Raw genomic sequence first — 15,055 nt, 5'->3', positions numbered from 1 at the left:
GTTTCTGTCTGTCCGTCTGTCCGTGTCGTCATGGTAACTCATCAAGATGAACCAACACTGGCTTACGGTTGCTTGGCTCGGATGGGTGGCCACCATGCACAAACAGGTTGCTATGGGCTGCTGCGGGGCCACGTGGGCAGCAGAGGGCAGTGTAGCGAAATTCCATTGTTGTACTGTACCTCCATTCCCCGGTGTCTATGCATCCTCGCCAAATCGCAGGTGAAGCCGGATCCAACACCCCGCTCTACACAACCCGCACAGCGTGAAGAGGCCATCATCCAGCAGTGGATTGACAGAAGGGCCCCACGTGTCGCTTGTGTGGCATTGCTCGACACTGTTGCGTGAAAATGCTACCCTGCGAATACGCACGTTTCCACTCTTGTGCTTGGCTCTCCGATCTGTTTGATTCGTTATTGTCATGGTGGTGAGATGTTCACTACCTCACCTGGTATACAGGAGGTTGTGGGTTCAATCTCAACCCTGATGCCTGTATATTTGGAGTTTGTGGATATTTCTCTGGGTCCTGAGGTCTTTCCCTCCACATTTTAGAAATGTGCATTTAGAGTATTTGGCTGCGAAACATTTGCGTGTGATAAGCCACTTCGTTGAGCTATCGTTTGTGGCCAGGTCACTTCTGACAAAGAGCTACACAGCTCAGTGGGCCTTACCTGGTGAAATACAATTTTTTTTATAGTTTAGTTTACGGCAACCGAATTTCCTTCCTGAAGACGCTCCCAGAACGACGAGCGAAACGTCGGACGTCGTGCCGAGCAGCGGCGTGGCACAACTCGATAGGACACCGGAGAGGCACAACGCGAGCTCTGTTCTTGTGAAACAGTCCCAGCCCAATATCCGTGACCCCCCACACCCCCCGTGTCTTTTTCTGTAGCTGTAAAATAATTCACGAGTGGATAGGGGTGAGGGGAGTAGGCCTCTCCAGTGGCCCTGAAAGTCACATGATATGAGGCTGACACTGCCAACCCCCCCCCGCTGGCTAGATTTGATAAAACGGGCGGTCCATTTCTACAATTAGTTTGGCAGTTATCGGAGAATGGCTATTGGATTTTTAAAAAGAGAACGGTCCGTTTTGAGACCCTGGTTTCGTCGCTACCGTGCATGTTGGCGGGCGGCGTTGGTGTAATTAGCGTTTTTTTAATTCGCTCGTGAGCGCGCTTTCCGTTCGATTACCCCCCCCCCCCCCCCCCCACATGTGATTACCAAACTTTATTAATCATAGCCCCGCCTAATTCTTTACGGTTAAAAGTGATCAAAGTCAAAAGTGTTTCAGCGTTTCTGCTCGAGCCTAGCAATGGGCAGAGCTAATCTCCAGCGGTGGCGATGGGTCACTTGTGGAGATTTAAAATTCACATGTTGGCGTGTAATTATGCATTCTCTCAAATGGATTTGTACGCTGTCTGTATATGTACGTGTGTGATTTGAGTGGTGCGTGTAAGAATCATTTATGTACAGTTTATGGTAATATTTAAGGTCCACTTATGGAGTGACTAAGACATTGACTTGACGCTACAAATGGGACACAATGCAAATGAGACGTTACAATTAAGAACGAGGAGCTAAACGTCAAACGTCGTGCCGAGACACAATACAAATGAGACATTACAAACTAGACGGGCAGCATAAATGAGATGGTACAAAGTAGACACGGTACAATGGAGACGGGCAGAACAAACAGTACAATACAAATGGGAACAGACAATACAAACTCGATCAAGAATACGAGATCAATATAATAACACCAAGACAACAATAAGTACTTGCTTGTAATAAATCGATAGTATGAATCCTCAACAGTTCGTCACATTGCTTGCTGGATTAAATTATTAAACCTCCGTAAACTTCCCACATTATTTGGAACTCAAGTTATCGGCCCATCTCGGCACATCTCCGATTTGAAGAAAAGAGCACTGATCCCACAGCGCCCACCTTGACGCACTTAGAAATGTTGGTCAGACGTTGAGGTTTTTTCTCCCCCCCCCCTCTCGCTTTTAATGAAATTTCAAATTCCCCAGTGCAGTCACGTAAAACGCCGTTTAATATTCTGCCCATGTTTTTTTTTTGTTTACGGCCACATCCGAATTGCACGCGCTGAATGACGCCAATTGTCTCGGTCCGGATCTTGGTCATCGGCCCATCGACGTTTGAGATTCCGTCCAGGGATGAAACTCATTAGCGGAGCCAGCTGCTAAGATTCCGCCTTTGTTTGTGTTCAGTCAAATCCACGCGACCGACTGCACGAGTTAACGTTGCGCAAAATGGTCAGGACAACAGGCACAACGCCCATTAAAATCTTTTCACTATAATTTGCAAGCGCAGGGCGTCGTTCGGGGGAGATGACCTCGTAAACACTGCGATTGTGAAACGGGTATTTAAGATGCCACGCTGCTCTGAAAGTAAATGTAATTTTCCCCCTGGGTAATGCCACCTTTTTTTAAAGGTATATATTGTTTTTTTTACGATTGTGGTATCGGTATCCCTGGCACGGAAAAAAACATCCATTCCGAATCCTTGCAGAGCAGCACAACCATGTGTATGTGTGAGAGAACGGCACGTGGAAGGAGACGCCCTGGAACCACTTCTGAGATTCCCCTTTTCCACGCTTGGGCGACTGCAGTTTCCCATCGCTGTGTAGAGATGTTCGTCACGTGACGGTCAAAACGTCGGAGCGCCCGACAAGTGCAGCGAAACGTTTGGCCGTCGTGCCGAACAAGACGCGGTACAACCTGAAAAACACACTGGATATTGTGTGTCCCTCCCCTCCCTCCGTTCGATTCGTCCGTACGTTTGGATGCAAAGGTTCATCACACCAGCCTGTGGCAGTGGATCGTAGATGGAGGGTTGCCAGTTCATGAACAAAACGAGGGGTGGAGCAAACGTCAGCTGACGGAGGAATACGCTGAAATGGAAGCCGGTGTAGGTGATTGCGGTAACACCATCGCTCAGGACGCATTGTAGCGGAGTGGCTTGGGAGGCTTTTATTCAGCAGTGGATTGAGCGTGGCTGCTAACAGGTTTTGAATGAGTAGAGTAGTGTTGGTAATACAAACAGTGCATGACAGAGAGGGGTAGGGCGGTGAGTAATTATTGTTAAATGTTTTATTTTTCCATATCTTGTATGGCATCTGCGGACAACACTCCCTGTTGTTTGTTAAATCGGTAAATGCCAGATGATTATTATTACTTTGCCCTCTGTTGGCTTATTCACTGTCCCTGTGACGCATCACAACGTGGTGACACGAGGTCTGTATGACATTATTGGGTTTCATGTGACACCCACTACGACCACACCGACTCTTAGGTTCTCTACATCATCACCATCATCATTGTTATTATCATCAACATCATACACATCATGATCGTCAACAGCGCAGTCATAAGGTGTGTAACGATTTGTCAAATCGTTAATCGGTATCGATCGTGTGAGCTCACGATACGTGTATCGAATAGTGTATCACAATTTGTTTTTGATTCTTATATTTTGTATGTCGTGTGTTAGCCTAACACCTCAATGACCCACATTGTTGAATTGTATAAAAAATATAAATAAATTCTTGCATCGGATCACGACTCTGAATTCTGACAACACGCCCCCTTAATTGATGTCACGATTGTCACCGCTGTTATCATCGTCATCATAACCGCCGGTGGCATCGTTTTAATTACCGTCAAACATTATCGCTATAATTTCATCACCGTCGTCATTGTCAATGACATCATACAGCCCGTTGTGTGCCTCGCCAACAGTAACCTGCTGTGTGCTTGGCTCCATTTAGATCGAGCTGCTGCAGCCGAGTGAGTTAGTAGTCGAAGTCCACTACGGATCGCGATCTCACGGAAACGCTTTCCCGTTCGTACTTCTGTTAGGGCGACCATCCTCGGAGGGATCTTTTTTCCCAAATAATTTCGCTCGAAGCTTTTGTTCACGGCGCAGAGAGTTGCGTTCGGTTACGCGCGTGTCTTCTAAAGCCGCGCGTCATCCGCGGAGACGCGAGACTTTAAAACTGGACCGAGAGGTTGAAAAAAAGCGGCGTGCACACGGAGTCCCCCGTTCGTCATATTGACCTGCTGGGAAACGTGAGTGGACTTGGCCAGGGCTCGTCGCTGGCAGCGACAGTGAGTGCGGCCTCCTAGCGACAATAACAAACCGGGTGCCCGTCACAGGAGGGCAACACGCGCCCAAGAGCATGACCCACCGCGGAGACGGAGCGGTGACATGGACTCGTGCGCAGGTGCTAGATGATGGGGTTTGCTGCGCTACGAACCCGGCGATCCGAGTTCGATTCCCACTCGCGGCCGCCGACACGAGCGACGATTATCTGAACCGGTCCTGGGCTCCCCGAGGTCGACTCGGTCACATGAGTACCCAGAGAGACAAAGGCGGCCATGCGTGGTGTTGGCCAACCCACCCTTTTGTGTGCCATGCCGGCCTTCATAGGTGCTCGATAATGGCACTTTCCCCAACAGTCTGGAATGGCTCTACAGGGGCTCTTTGTCTTTGTGTGTAACACATATACTCTTCTTGTGTGTGTGTGTGCGCACGTCACCTCCACTGTGTGCATCTCTGCTCATTCCCATCCGCTTCACTAATCTCCTCTGCTCGCCCACGGCTACGATCTGCCCGGCGACAGGCAGGAGGCATGGCTGTGATTGGCTGCTTCTCCAATGTGCCGCCGCCTCATTGGTCGCCTACCCGGCACGGGCTGCCCCCCCCCCACCCGGTCCTCCTGTCGCTGGGGCTCTGCCCTCACTCGTGCAGCATCATCAGTTTCGTCAACAGCAGCAGCATCATCATCAGCCGCAATAACAAAAGCAGTGCCATCCGCAGCAGTAGCATCATGAGTAGCATGCTCTTCAGCATGAGTGGTATATAATCCTCATCGTCATCAGCAGCAGTAGTCGCAGTACCGTGAGCATCATCATCTTTGTCAGCAGTAGCTAATGTAACCGTAGCCATCATTACTATCGGCAACAATAGGAAAAGCAGTACGAATACCATCATGATCATAATTGGCATCGGCAACAATAGCAGATACAGCAGTAGCACCATCATAATCAACAGCAACAGCACCATCATAATCAACAGCAACAGCACCATCATAATCATCAGCAGCAGCACCATCATAATCATCAGCAGCAGCACCATCATAATCAACAGCAACAGCACCATCATAATCATCAGCAGCAGCACCATCATAATCAACAGCAACAGCACCATCATAATCATCAGCAGCAGCACCATCATAATCATCAGCAGCAGCCATCATAATCAACAGCAACAGCACCATCATAATCATCAGCAGCAGCACCATCATAATCATCAGCAGCAGCACCATCATAATCATCAGCAGCAGCACCATCATAATCAACAGCAACAGCACCATCATAATCATCAGCAGCAGCACCATCATAATCATCAGCAACAGCACCATCATAATCATCAGCAACAGCACCATCATAATCATGAGCAGCAGCACCATCATAATCATCAGCAACAGCACCATCATAATCATCAGCAACAGCACCATCATAATCATCAGCAGCAGCACCATCATAATCATCAGCAACAGCACCATCATAATCATCAGCAGCAGCACCATCATAATCAACAGCAACAGCACCATCATAATCATCAGCAGCAGCACCATCATAATCATCAGCAACAGCACCATCATAATCATCAGCAACAGCACCATCATAATCATCAGCAACAGCACCATCATAATCATCAGCAGCAGCACCATCATAATCATCAGCAGCAGCACCATCATAATCAACAGCAACAGCACCATCATAATCATCAGCAACAGCACCATCATAATCATCAGCAACAGCACCATCATAATCATCAGCAGCAGCACCATCATAATCATCAGCAACAGCACCATCATAATCATCAGCAACAGCACCATCATAATCATCAGCAACAGCACCATCATAATCATCAGCAACAGCACCATCATAATCAACAGCAACAGCACCATCATAATCATCAGCAACAGCACCATCATAATCATCAGCAACAGCACCATCATAATCATCAGCAACAGCACCATCATAATCATCAGCAACAGCACCATCATAATCATCAGCAACAGCACCATCATAATCATCAGCAGCAGCACCATCATAATCATCAGCAGCAGCACCATCATAATCAACAGCAACAGCACCATCATAATCATCAGCAACAGCACCATCATAATCATCAGCAACAGCACCATCATAATCATCAGCAACAGCACCATCATAATCATCAGCAGCAGCACCATCATAATCAACAGCAACAGCACCATCATAATCATCAGCAGCAGCACCATCATAATCATCAGCAGTAGCACCATCATAATCAACAGCAACAGCACCATCATAATCAACAGCAACAGCACCATCATAATCATCAGCAGCAGCACCATCATAATCATCAGCAGCAGCACCATCATAATCAACAGCAACAGCACCATCATAATCATCAGCAGCAGCACCATCATCATCATCAGCAGCAGCACCATCATAATCATCAGCAGTAGCACCATCATAATCATCAGCAGCAGCACCATCATCATCATCAGCAGCAGCACCATCATAATCATCAGCAGTAGCACCATCATAATCATCAGCAGCAGCACCATCATCATCATCATCGGCGGCAGCAGCAGTGAAAAGCATCGGCGGAATAAAATCAGAGCAGCAATTGAATTGGGCCGGGGTAGAAGCACAAATGCATCGTGGGTCGTGGGGTTAACGGTTTGGTGTCTCCGCAGCTCCCGGCACCGAGAGCGGCCGCGCCACAGATGCCGCACGGCGGCAGCGGACGTGGTCGTTGTAATTATAGGGCGGTCGTTCGCCTGTTGGGTCGCGTGGGAAGCCGCCTATAAATAATCGACTGGAGGAAAAGCCCTCCCAGCCATTGCCGGGTTTGACGAAAGGAGTTCGTGGGCGGTGGCGGCGTCATTGTGGCGTGTGACGCCGCCGTGTTGATGAAAACAGCCGGGTCTCGTTATCGGCCGTGGCCGCTCCGCTGCTGGACGAAGGCCCTCCCACACCCCACCCCCAAGTTTCATTTATTAGGTATAGCCCTGTGAGCCATTCGGCTCTTGAATCGGGTGCAACCGCAACAAATAAAAAAACTTAAACATGAACAAGAAAACTACGTGCAAACAGAAAATCCAAGAAAAGACAGCAAAATATTGCAGAAAAAGCACTGTACACCAACACTGTGCAAAAATCCCAGTGGGATGCAAGTCAAACAAAAAAGCCGTCGCCCTCCCGCGTGGGATCCACGATGCAGAAAATTCCGCCAGCACCTGTGCGTGTTGAGATGTTTATCACATTCCATGATCTCTTTTCCCCGAGGCCGTATTATAACATTGATGGTGCTGTTTGTTGCTGGCCGTTTTATACTTTTGGTCGTTGCCCGTCAACTTTGTTAACAAAAAACGAAAATAAAACCCTTGACAGTTAGACCAAAATGTTTATATTTTCATAGCTTATATTTGATAAATTTAGATTTAAAGCTTCCGTGACTGCAGGGATTCATATTCTTGGTAGAAGGGAAATAATAAAATAATATAAAAATATAAAACAATAAAAATTATCACGACGTTTCGACTGCAACACAAGCAATCATCATCAGGTTTAAAATCCACGGCAAGAAATTTCATTTTATTATTTCTCTTCTACGTGACTTTACCAAAAGAACCAAGAATATATTTTATAAGTTAAATGACAGACCAAATTTAACATAATTGTTTTTTTTGGTGTATGTACAGTCATTGGTGATGAGGCTGAAACCATGAACTCACTCGCCACACTTGAGGACCTGGATCCGAACCCAGGTTGTCGGCAATGCCGGCTCGAGATCTGACTTTTGAGCCACCCAGCCATCGCAGCCGAATAGATAATCATACGTAACGCCGTTCAGAAAGTTGCCGTCAGTCATTTCATAATTAACACGAATAGAGAACTGTCTTTGCTTTTTTTGTTTAATTGATTGATTTGTAGAACTGTGTGTGGAAATGTCGTCATCGTCGGCCATGATCAACCCACTGCCGGATGAAGGCTTCAAGCCGATGCCACCTCTCCCGATCCTCACTCCTGTTGTCCCACTATTTATACAGCTTCTGTCGGATAGACTGGTAATCTTAACAGTGGAAACATCGGGGTTTTTTTTAGATGCAAGTCCACTTCCATCGCGGGTGGTGTCGCCACCACGCCTAGTTCAACTGGCCCAGCGTTTGAGGGAATCGGATTACCTCTTGAGAGCAAGAGAAATTTCCAGTGAAATTGACGCAGGTTATTTATAAAGTGTCATCGTATGAGGATGTTTAAGAAATAAAAAAAACTGCCAGCGTCCCGTTCTGCACGGCCGCCGAACATCGAACATCGCTAAATAACGTGTTCCCCCCCTCTCCCTCCACTCCCTTCCCAAAAACCAGCTGAGCGGCATTTAAAAATAAACGTGAAGGACTATATTCTGCATGCTGGTTTCACGCTCCACCTCTTACGATGCAGCCCTAGGTAAACAGGGGCCCGCCAGAGGATTGGAGAGCGAGGAGAGGGGAATTTCTAAAAGCAGCCCCCCCCCGCTGCAAACGCGGGCAGTAAAAATAACACGGCTACCAGCCCTGTGTCCATTGAGCGGGCCTCCATCTTGTCAAGGTGGGGGGGTGGGTGTTTGACCGCTGAAAACAAAAGTGAGCACCTTAAAAAAAAATGTGGTAAAGGCGCAGGCCTGCAATTGTGCTTGTCCAAGCCATCGCTTGCGGAAGGAGCCCTCGCGAGGGGGAATTCGGGAGAGCTCCTTGGAAAAAGTGTGTTTTGGCCTACTCCTACGGTGGCCCACTTACATCGATGATGGGTGTCTGCACCTGTATAAGCAAGCCTCTGTCTATGCCCGCATGTGTCTACTTGCATGTAACGCGGTGTGCCTGCGTGTGCCTGCGTCCTCCCAGTGCCCTTAAGGACAGTCGCTTCCCTGCCATGACGCGGGAGGAGCTTCCGCGGCTGTTCTGCTCCGTGTCGCTTCTCACCAACTTTGAGGAAGCGGATGACTACCTCGACTGGGAGGTCAGGGTGACTCCCAGCGTACACCACCAACACCAGCATCACCAGCATAATCGCCACCATGACTATTACTCACTGCTAACATTAGCATTATCCACCGCTACCATGAGCACTATTATATCAGCATTAACACCACTATTGCGATTAGCATCACCACCGTCATTACCAACACCATTGTTACTCCTATTTCTGCCACCAACACTGGCACCAATACCACCACTACCACCATCGTGTTCACTGCCATCAATTAGAATAATTTCGTCAACTTGATATTCGTGCCATTCTTGCAGATCAAAGCCACCGCTAAGAAAGGTGCAGTGTTTCACAAAGTCTGTAGTAGTTCCACGATAGGGAGTGATATTGTTGTGGTTCAACCAAATTTACTAATTTGTGGTGTAATTGTTCAATTTTGGAAAATTTCGGACCTTCACGCCCTGGCCTTCTCCTTTCGAATGACGTTGGGGGAATCTTTTAACGCCCGCTGCGAAGCGGACAGCGCTTATCCACTGCGCCCAACCAGGGCAGCCTGGATTAAAACGGTGAACCTCTGCAGCAAGTGGCAAACACGCCACCGCTGTGACACGTTCCCCCCCACCCCGATGTGGCCCAGGGGTAGCGCGTTGTTCTCATGGCACTGCTGTCACATCACCCCGCCCCAACACCACAATCGACAAACAACACCACTGTTGAGACTTGTACGAGCACCGCTATCACCAGAACAACCACCACCGCAGTTGCCACTGGCTCTTATGTCCACCACCACCACCAACACGAGGTTTAGAGTGCCTCGCAATCGGAAGGTTGCGAGTTCAAATCCTGGTTGGGGGTTATCTCAGCCCATCATCCTTCAATGGTCGATAACATTTGGTACCACTTTGCGGGAACTCACCAATGGTTTTCGCGTGTATGGATAGACTCACCCCTGACATATGAATGTGAAATTTCCACAAATCACTCAGGCCTGCGAACAGGCGATGAGCCACCGCCTTAACGCTCGTGCGAGCGGGAAATCAATTTGACTCTTGTAACTAGCGGAACCGTGACTGTCCCCGCTAGCGCCAAGCCCCGTCGTTACGACCGGCATGGCGCTCGTGCCCTCTCCCCGGTCTCCTCGTACTGAACCCCGGTGGGGCGGTGGAGGGGAGAAGCTCAGTTGTTTACCGGTGGCGGTGGTCTCCCTTTGCAGGTGGGCGTGCACGGCATCCGGATAGAGTTCTGCAACGAGAAGGGCGTCAAGCGAACGGCCACTTACCTGCCCGAGGTGGCCAAGGAGCAAGGTAAAGGAGGAGGAGGCAGCACGCACGCACGCTCGCGCTCGCTTGGAGAGTGTTGACGATGACGAGTTCTCTTGCACGTACCGTAGCAGTTCTGTGGTCCACGCCCCCGTGCCCCCGCTCGCACGTCGGGCAACCAACACAATCTTCTTCTTTCGTATGGCTGCTGCTGTAGATGCAGAGCGTGACAACTACAATTTCATATTCAGGAGGTGAAGCCCAGATAACCGCGTCAGGAGCAGTAGCGGAGTGTATCGGCGTGATGTCTCGTATTTGTGGATCGAGCCATTGCGTCGTTGTACGTTGCACGGTTTGTTCTGGATGACCGCAGTCCGCACACGACTGGAGAGTTTTTACTATTACATTTGTGCGTCAGTTGTCCACACCTGCCATGGTTTGTGCGGATGGGGATTTAGGGTAGAGCATGAGCTTTCGTAGAAGATCAAACCCAACACAATCATTCTTCTATTGCTGCTCGAGGAGGGATGTTTGGTGGTCGTCGTGAAGCTGCGCAACCTCTGTCCCCACGCACCGCTCGCACTGCCGAGCGCGCACCCCGCCACCACCTCCACCACCACCCCCCTCCACCTTTACACCACCACCACCCCCTCCACCACCCCCATCCACCTCCACACAACCTCCACCACCCCCATCCACCTCCACACAACCACCACCACCTCCACCACTCCCCTCCACCTTCACACCACCATCACCCCCCTCCACCACCCCCTCCACCACCCCCCTCCACCACTCCCATCCACCTCCACCACCCCCCTCCGACACCCCCCTCCACCACCCCCATCCACCTCCACACAACCACCACCACCCCGCTCCATCTCCACACCACCACCTCCCCATCTCCACCCTCCACACCACCACCACCCCATCTCCACACCCCCCACCATTACCCCAACAAGCCCCAACTTGTATCCGGAGGAATGGGCGGGACCTAAAGAAGAACGGGGCGGAGCCCTACAGAGGTGGATCTCGCCTCTTCATTTTACGTAATGAATGCGTAGAATCAAAAACTGCAGCTGGCAGTAGCAGCAGCAGCATAGCTTTTAGTGCCGCAGACGCCACCACGGGCCGTTGAATAATGATGAGTGACATTTGGTATTCGTGCCACTCCTGATGGGGGCAGGGCTATCTCAGAGGCGCCGTGTTTCGCCCCCGAAGGCATTGCTTTTCACAGAAGGTGTGATCCGATGCGTCCGTTCCACCACTGTTGAGTTGTGGGTGTGGAGCGGTTGTAACTCGCGTGCGCTGCTGCAGGATGGGACCAGATTCAGACGATTGATTCGCTGCTACGTAAGGGTGGCTACAAGGCACCCATCTCTACTGACTTCAGGAAGACCATCAAACTGACCAGGTGACTTGTGGAAAGAAGAAAGGCAAAGCTCGGTTCTGTGATTCGGGACGTACATTTCAGAACGCGTGTAACTATTGTGCGATGTTGTTGTATAAATGGCCAAAATTTATGTTGCTACGAAACTCGCTGAGCTCTTGTTTGCTCGTCGAAAACAGACGTGAACTCTTTGGTTTCCTCCCAACACAACAAATGCTCCTCCTCATCATGGGCTTAGCCTAACATCACAGTGCAGGATCGTCCTGAAAATGCGTGCTTGAGACTGTGCTCCTGTTAGACACACGCAGACAGATAAAGGTACACACAGACTGACGCACGTACGTATGTATGTATGGCGACACGTGGAGTATGGACACACGCAGCCCCAGCCATCTACGGATAAACACGCAAAGCGGTTCATAGGATCACAGCCACACACAGCTGTTCACACACGTACAGGTGGGCTCGGGGTTTGCTGCCATGGTGTCATGGTTAGCACGCTGCACTGGAAATCCCACGGGTTGCCGGTTCGATCTCCTGGCACAAAGAGCTGTAAATATGTGCTAATATATATTCTTGATTCTTTCGGTAAAGTCACGTAGAAGGGAAATAATACAATTCTCACGACGTTTCCACTGCGACACAAGCAATCATCATCATCGTGTTTGAAATCCACAGCAAGAAAAATGAAAAAAATATGGGGTAAGTTTCTTAAATCCCCACCGCCCCCAACCCCCACCGCTTTTCACCCAGCAGTGTAAATGGCTACAACGCAGCTGATCCGGTAGAGATCTTGTGTGGTGACGTAAAGTGTGGGTACTCCCAGCTGGCCAGCGTGGCGGAGTGGATCAACACCTCCTTCCCGAGTCGGACTCTAGAACTCCCTCTACAGTAGGTGGAGATCCTTCTGCCAGCAGTGGCACGAGCAAGAAATTGCAGGGCTTCACCTTTACATTAAACACTCTTGCCGTGCTGCCGCCCCTCCCCCCCTCCTCCGCAGATACCGCAGTGAGAAGGTAACGGTGAGCTACTCGGACTACCTGGCCTCGCGACACCAGACCGTGCACAACGGCGTCACCTACCCAACCGCCCCCCACTACGCGCACTACTCCTGACGGCGCGCCCCCCGCGGGCCCCCGCCCCCGCCGCCGCTAGGCCGACCTCGCACCACCCGGGACCAAGTGGCCCCCCGCGGGGGGGGCTCGGCGCGACGCGAGGGCGAGCCCCCCCGGCTGCCCCCCGCGGAACACTCGTGAGGGCGTTCGCGTCCAAAAGGCGGTCGCACCGGCGGTCCGGTGCGCTCGCCACGGCTCCCACCCCTCCCTCCCGGCCCCCCCCCCCCTCCCCCATTACAACCCCTGACCTCGTGGTCAAGCCCAGTTATGTTTTAAAAGCTTTGGCGGTTGTTTACTCGCGCCAGCATGACCTGGAAAGCGGGGGTTGTTATTACCTTTTTTATGTTATTAGTATGGTTGTTCTTTTAAATGCAATGGCTTTTATGTTACTCCAGAGTAGGCAAGTAACGATTTGGTGGGTTTTCGCAGTTCGGCATCGCTTATCTGATTGAGCAATCGGTTTATTTTCCAACTAACAATAGCAGTCATCTATCCACTGCTTTATTTGTACTGCATCTACCATCCCGCCTGTCCCGCTGCCTTGCACGCACACTCTTTTGCTCGTAACGTCCATCTCATTTGTACCGTCTGCCTTGCTTTTTTTACCGTCTTTGTACTCTCTCGTTCGCCTCGTTGGCCTAAACGTGACATCAACGTACAATTCCCGCCCAACGATTTTTTGCAAATCGCAAAAGCGAGTGGAGTTCCTTCCCCCCCCCCCGCTTGCACGGTCTCAATTCGTGGATCGTGAGCGTAGCGTGTAAGTATAAAAAAACAAAAAAATCTTATTTCAACCGACGAACTGACGCATCGTCGTTACGTGCCTACTCAGAAGCCCTCGCTCGGCCCTAACGGGGGTGGTGGTTGTGAGGGGGGGCGGCGCGGTCGGCGACACAACAACGGCCGCTGTTTAAACCGATAATCTCTCGCGGGATCCGGACTGTGTTCGGGCTACGTGCCGGCGATTGTAAGCCACCCTCTACGCGTCCGTTCCCCCCCCCCCCCCCCCGACACAGTTGGATTCCCGTTACGCTTGGAGTTACCTTCGCTCGGCCGATCTCCCATCGCTCGCGCCGCTGGAATTTGCACTACGAGACGAGAGCCGCCCCCTTCTGTACTCCCACCGCACCATCGTCGCTCTGCCGTGTAACCGCTCGATGATGAACATAATATTTAAGGGCAATCGTCGTTGCTGCAAGTTGTCGCTGGCAATAGTTGCCGCGATTTTCAGTTTCTGAAATCCTGGTGATGATTCTGTTGGCTGTGAATCCCCCCTTGTGTGCATTTGGGACGCATCGTCCAGTTGGACAGCAGATAGAAGTCACGTGACTAACCCCCCGAGGTTTTGTGTGCTCTGTAGACCAATCGTTGTTCATGAAAAACACACTTTTAAGAAAAGTTTTTCTTTGGTCACTGTGTCCATAGCCCCATAACCAAATCACCCGCAGTGTACCCGTCAGATATTTTAAGCCTGCGTGGTACATTGATGAGTGACCACCACGCACAAAGAGGTTGCCATGGGCTTGCTGACGGAGCTAATGTGGTGGGCAGCCAGAGGGCAGTGCAAAAAAATCCGTTGTACTGTGCTTCTATGCTCCCTATCTCACAGTGACCAGTGTGATGAAGTGTTGTCAGATAACCCACACAAACTGTGTGGAGAGCCCCCGCATCCAACAGTGGCTTGACTAACGGGGTTGACACACGTCACTGGTACTTGTAAGAGGGGCCCGGTCCGTTGGCCGTAGTTGCTCATGGTAAATGTGTTTTGCCGGCGACGGTTGCCGGCGGCGATTGTCTTAAAATTACCATCGTGCATCCTCGACCTTTTACAGACGTACGGCATCGACCGCGCCGACCTTTTAACCTTAGACGAGCATTACAAATTCTAGCTTCACCTTGTTTGTAATATCTGCAGCAGTAACAAACTTGCAATGGGGGGGGGGGGGGGTGGTGGTGGTGGTGGTGGTGGTGGGGGGAGGGCAAGGCTAGTCCAGATGCCACGACTCGTCTCTTGATCGTTCGCTGTGGACGGAAATGTCGCAAACCACTGCACCATTGCGCTCCACCCCAGTAAGGGTGTGTGTGCGCACACGTATGGCGCGTGTCGATGTATATGCAATAAGTATATACATGTCACAGCGTGGGGGGGGCGGCGGTCATCTCCTGAGCTAGTGGTGACAATTCCACATTCCTATGGCAGAGAACAAGTCTATTCATGGGATGACCAAAATGCACGTGAAA

At 50.5% G+C, this 15,055-nt stretch overlaps 1 protein-coding gene across 2 annotated transcripts in view; it reads left to right on the top strand.

Annotated features, from left to right (window-relative positions):
- LOC144946996 (AMMECR1-like protein) overlaps positions 1–14,738 on the top strand; it is a 60,208-nt gene extending 45,470 nt beyond the window's left edge. For both annotated transcript variants that reach the window (XM_078876097.1, XM_078876096.1), the window contains 4 exons: positions 8,969–9,083; positions 10,267–10,357; positions 11,627–11,723; positions 12,700–14,738. In XM_078876097.1, the coding sequence (XP_078732223.1) occupies positions 8,969–9,083; positions 10,267–10,357; positions 11,627–11,723; positions 12,700–12,814 (418 nt within the window). In that variant the 3' untranslated portion in view covers positions 12,815–14,738. The remainder of the gene's footprint in view (positions 1–8,968; positions 9,084–10,266; positions 10,358–11,626; positions 11,724–12,699) is intronic.
- The last annotated feature ends 317 nt before the right edge of the window (positions 14,739–15,055 follow it).

Source organism: Lampetra fluviatilis, chromosome 43 (genome assembly GCF_964198595.1).
Source record: "Lampetra fluviatilis chromosome 43, kcLamFluv1.1, whole genome shotgun sequence".
NCBI classification, from domain to species: domain Eukaryota; kingdom Metazoa; phylum Chordata; class Hyperoartia; order Petromyzontiformes; family Petromyzontidae; genus Lampetra; species Lampetra fluviatilis.
This window is presented reverse-complemented; position numbering and strand designations above follow the sequence as displayed.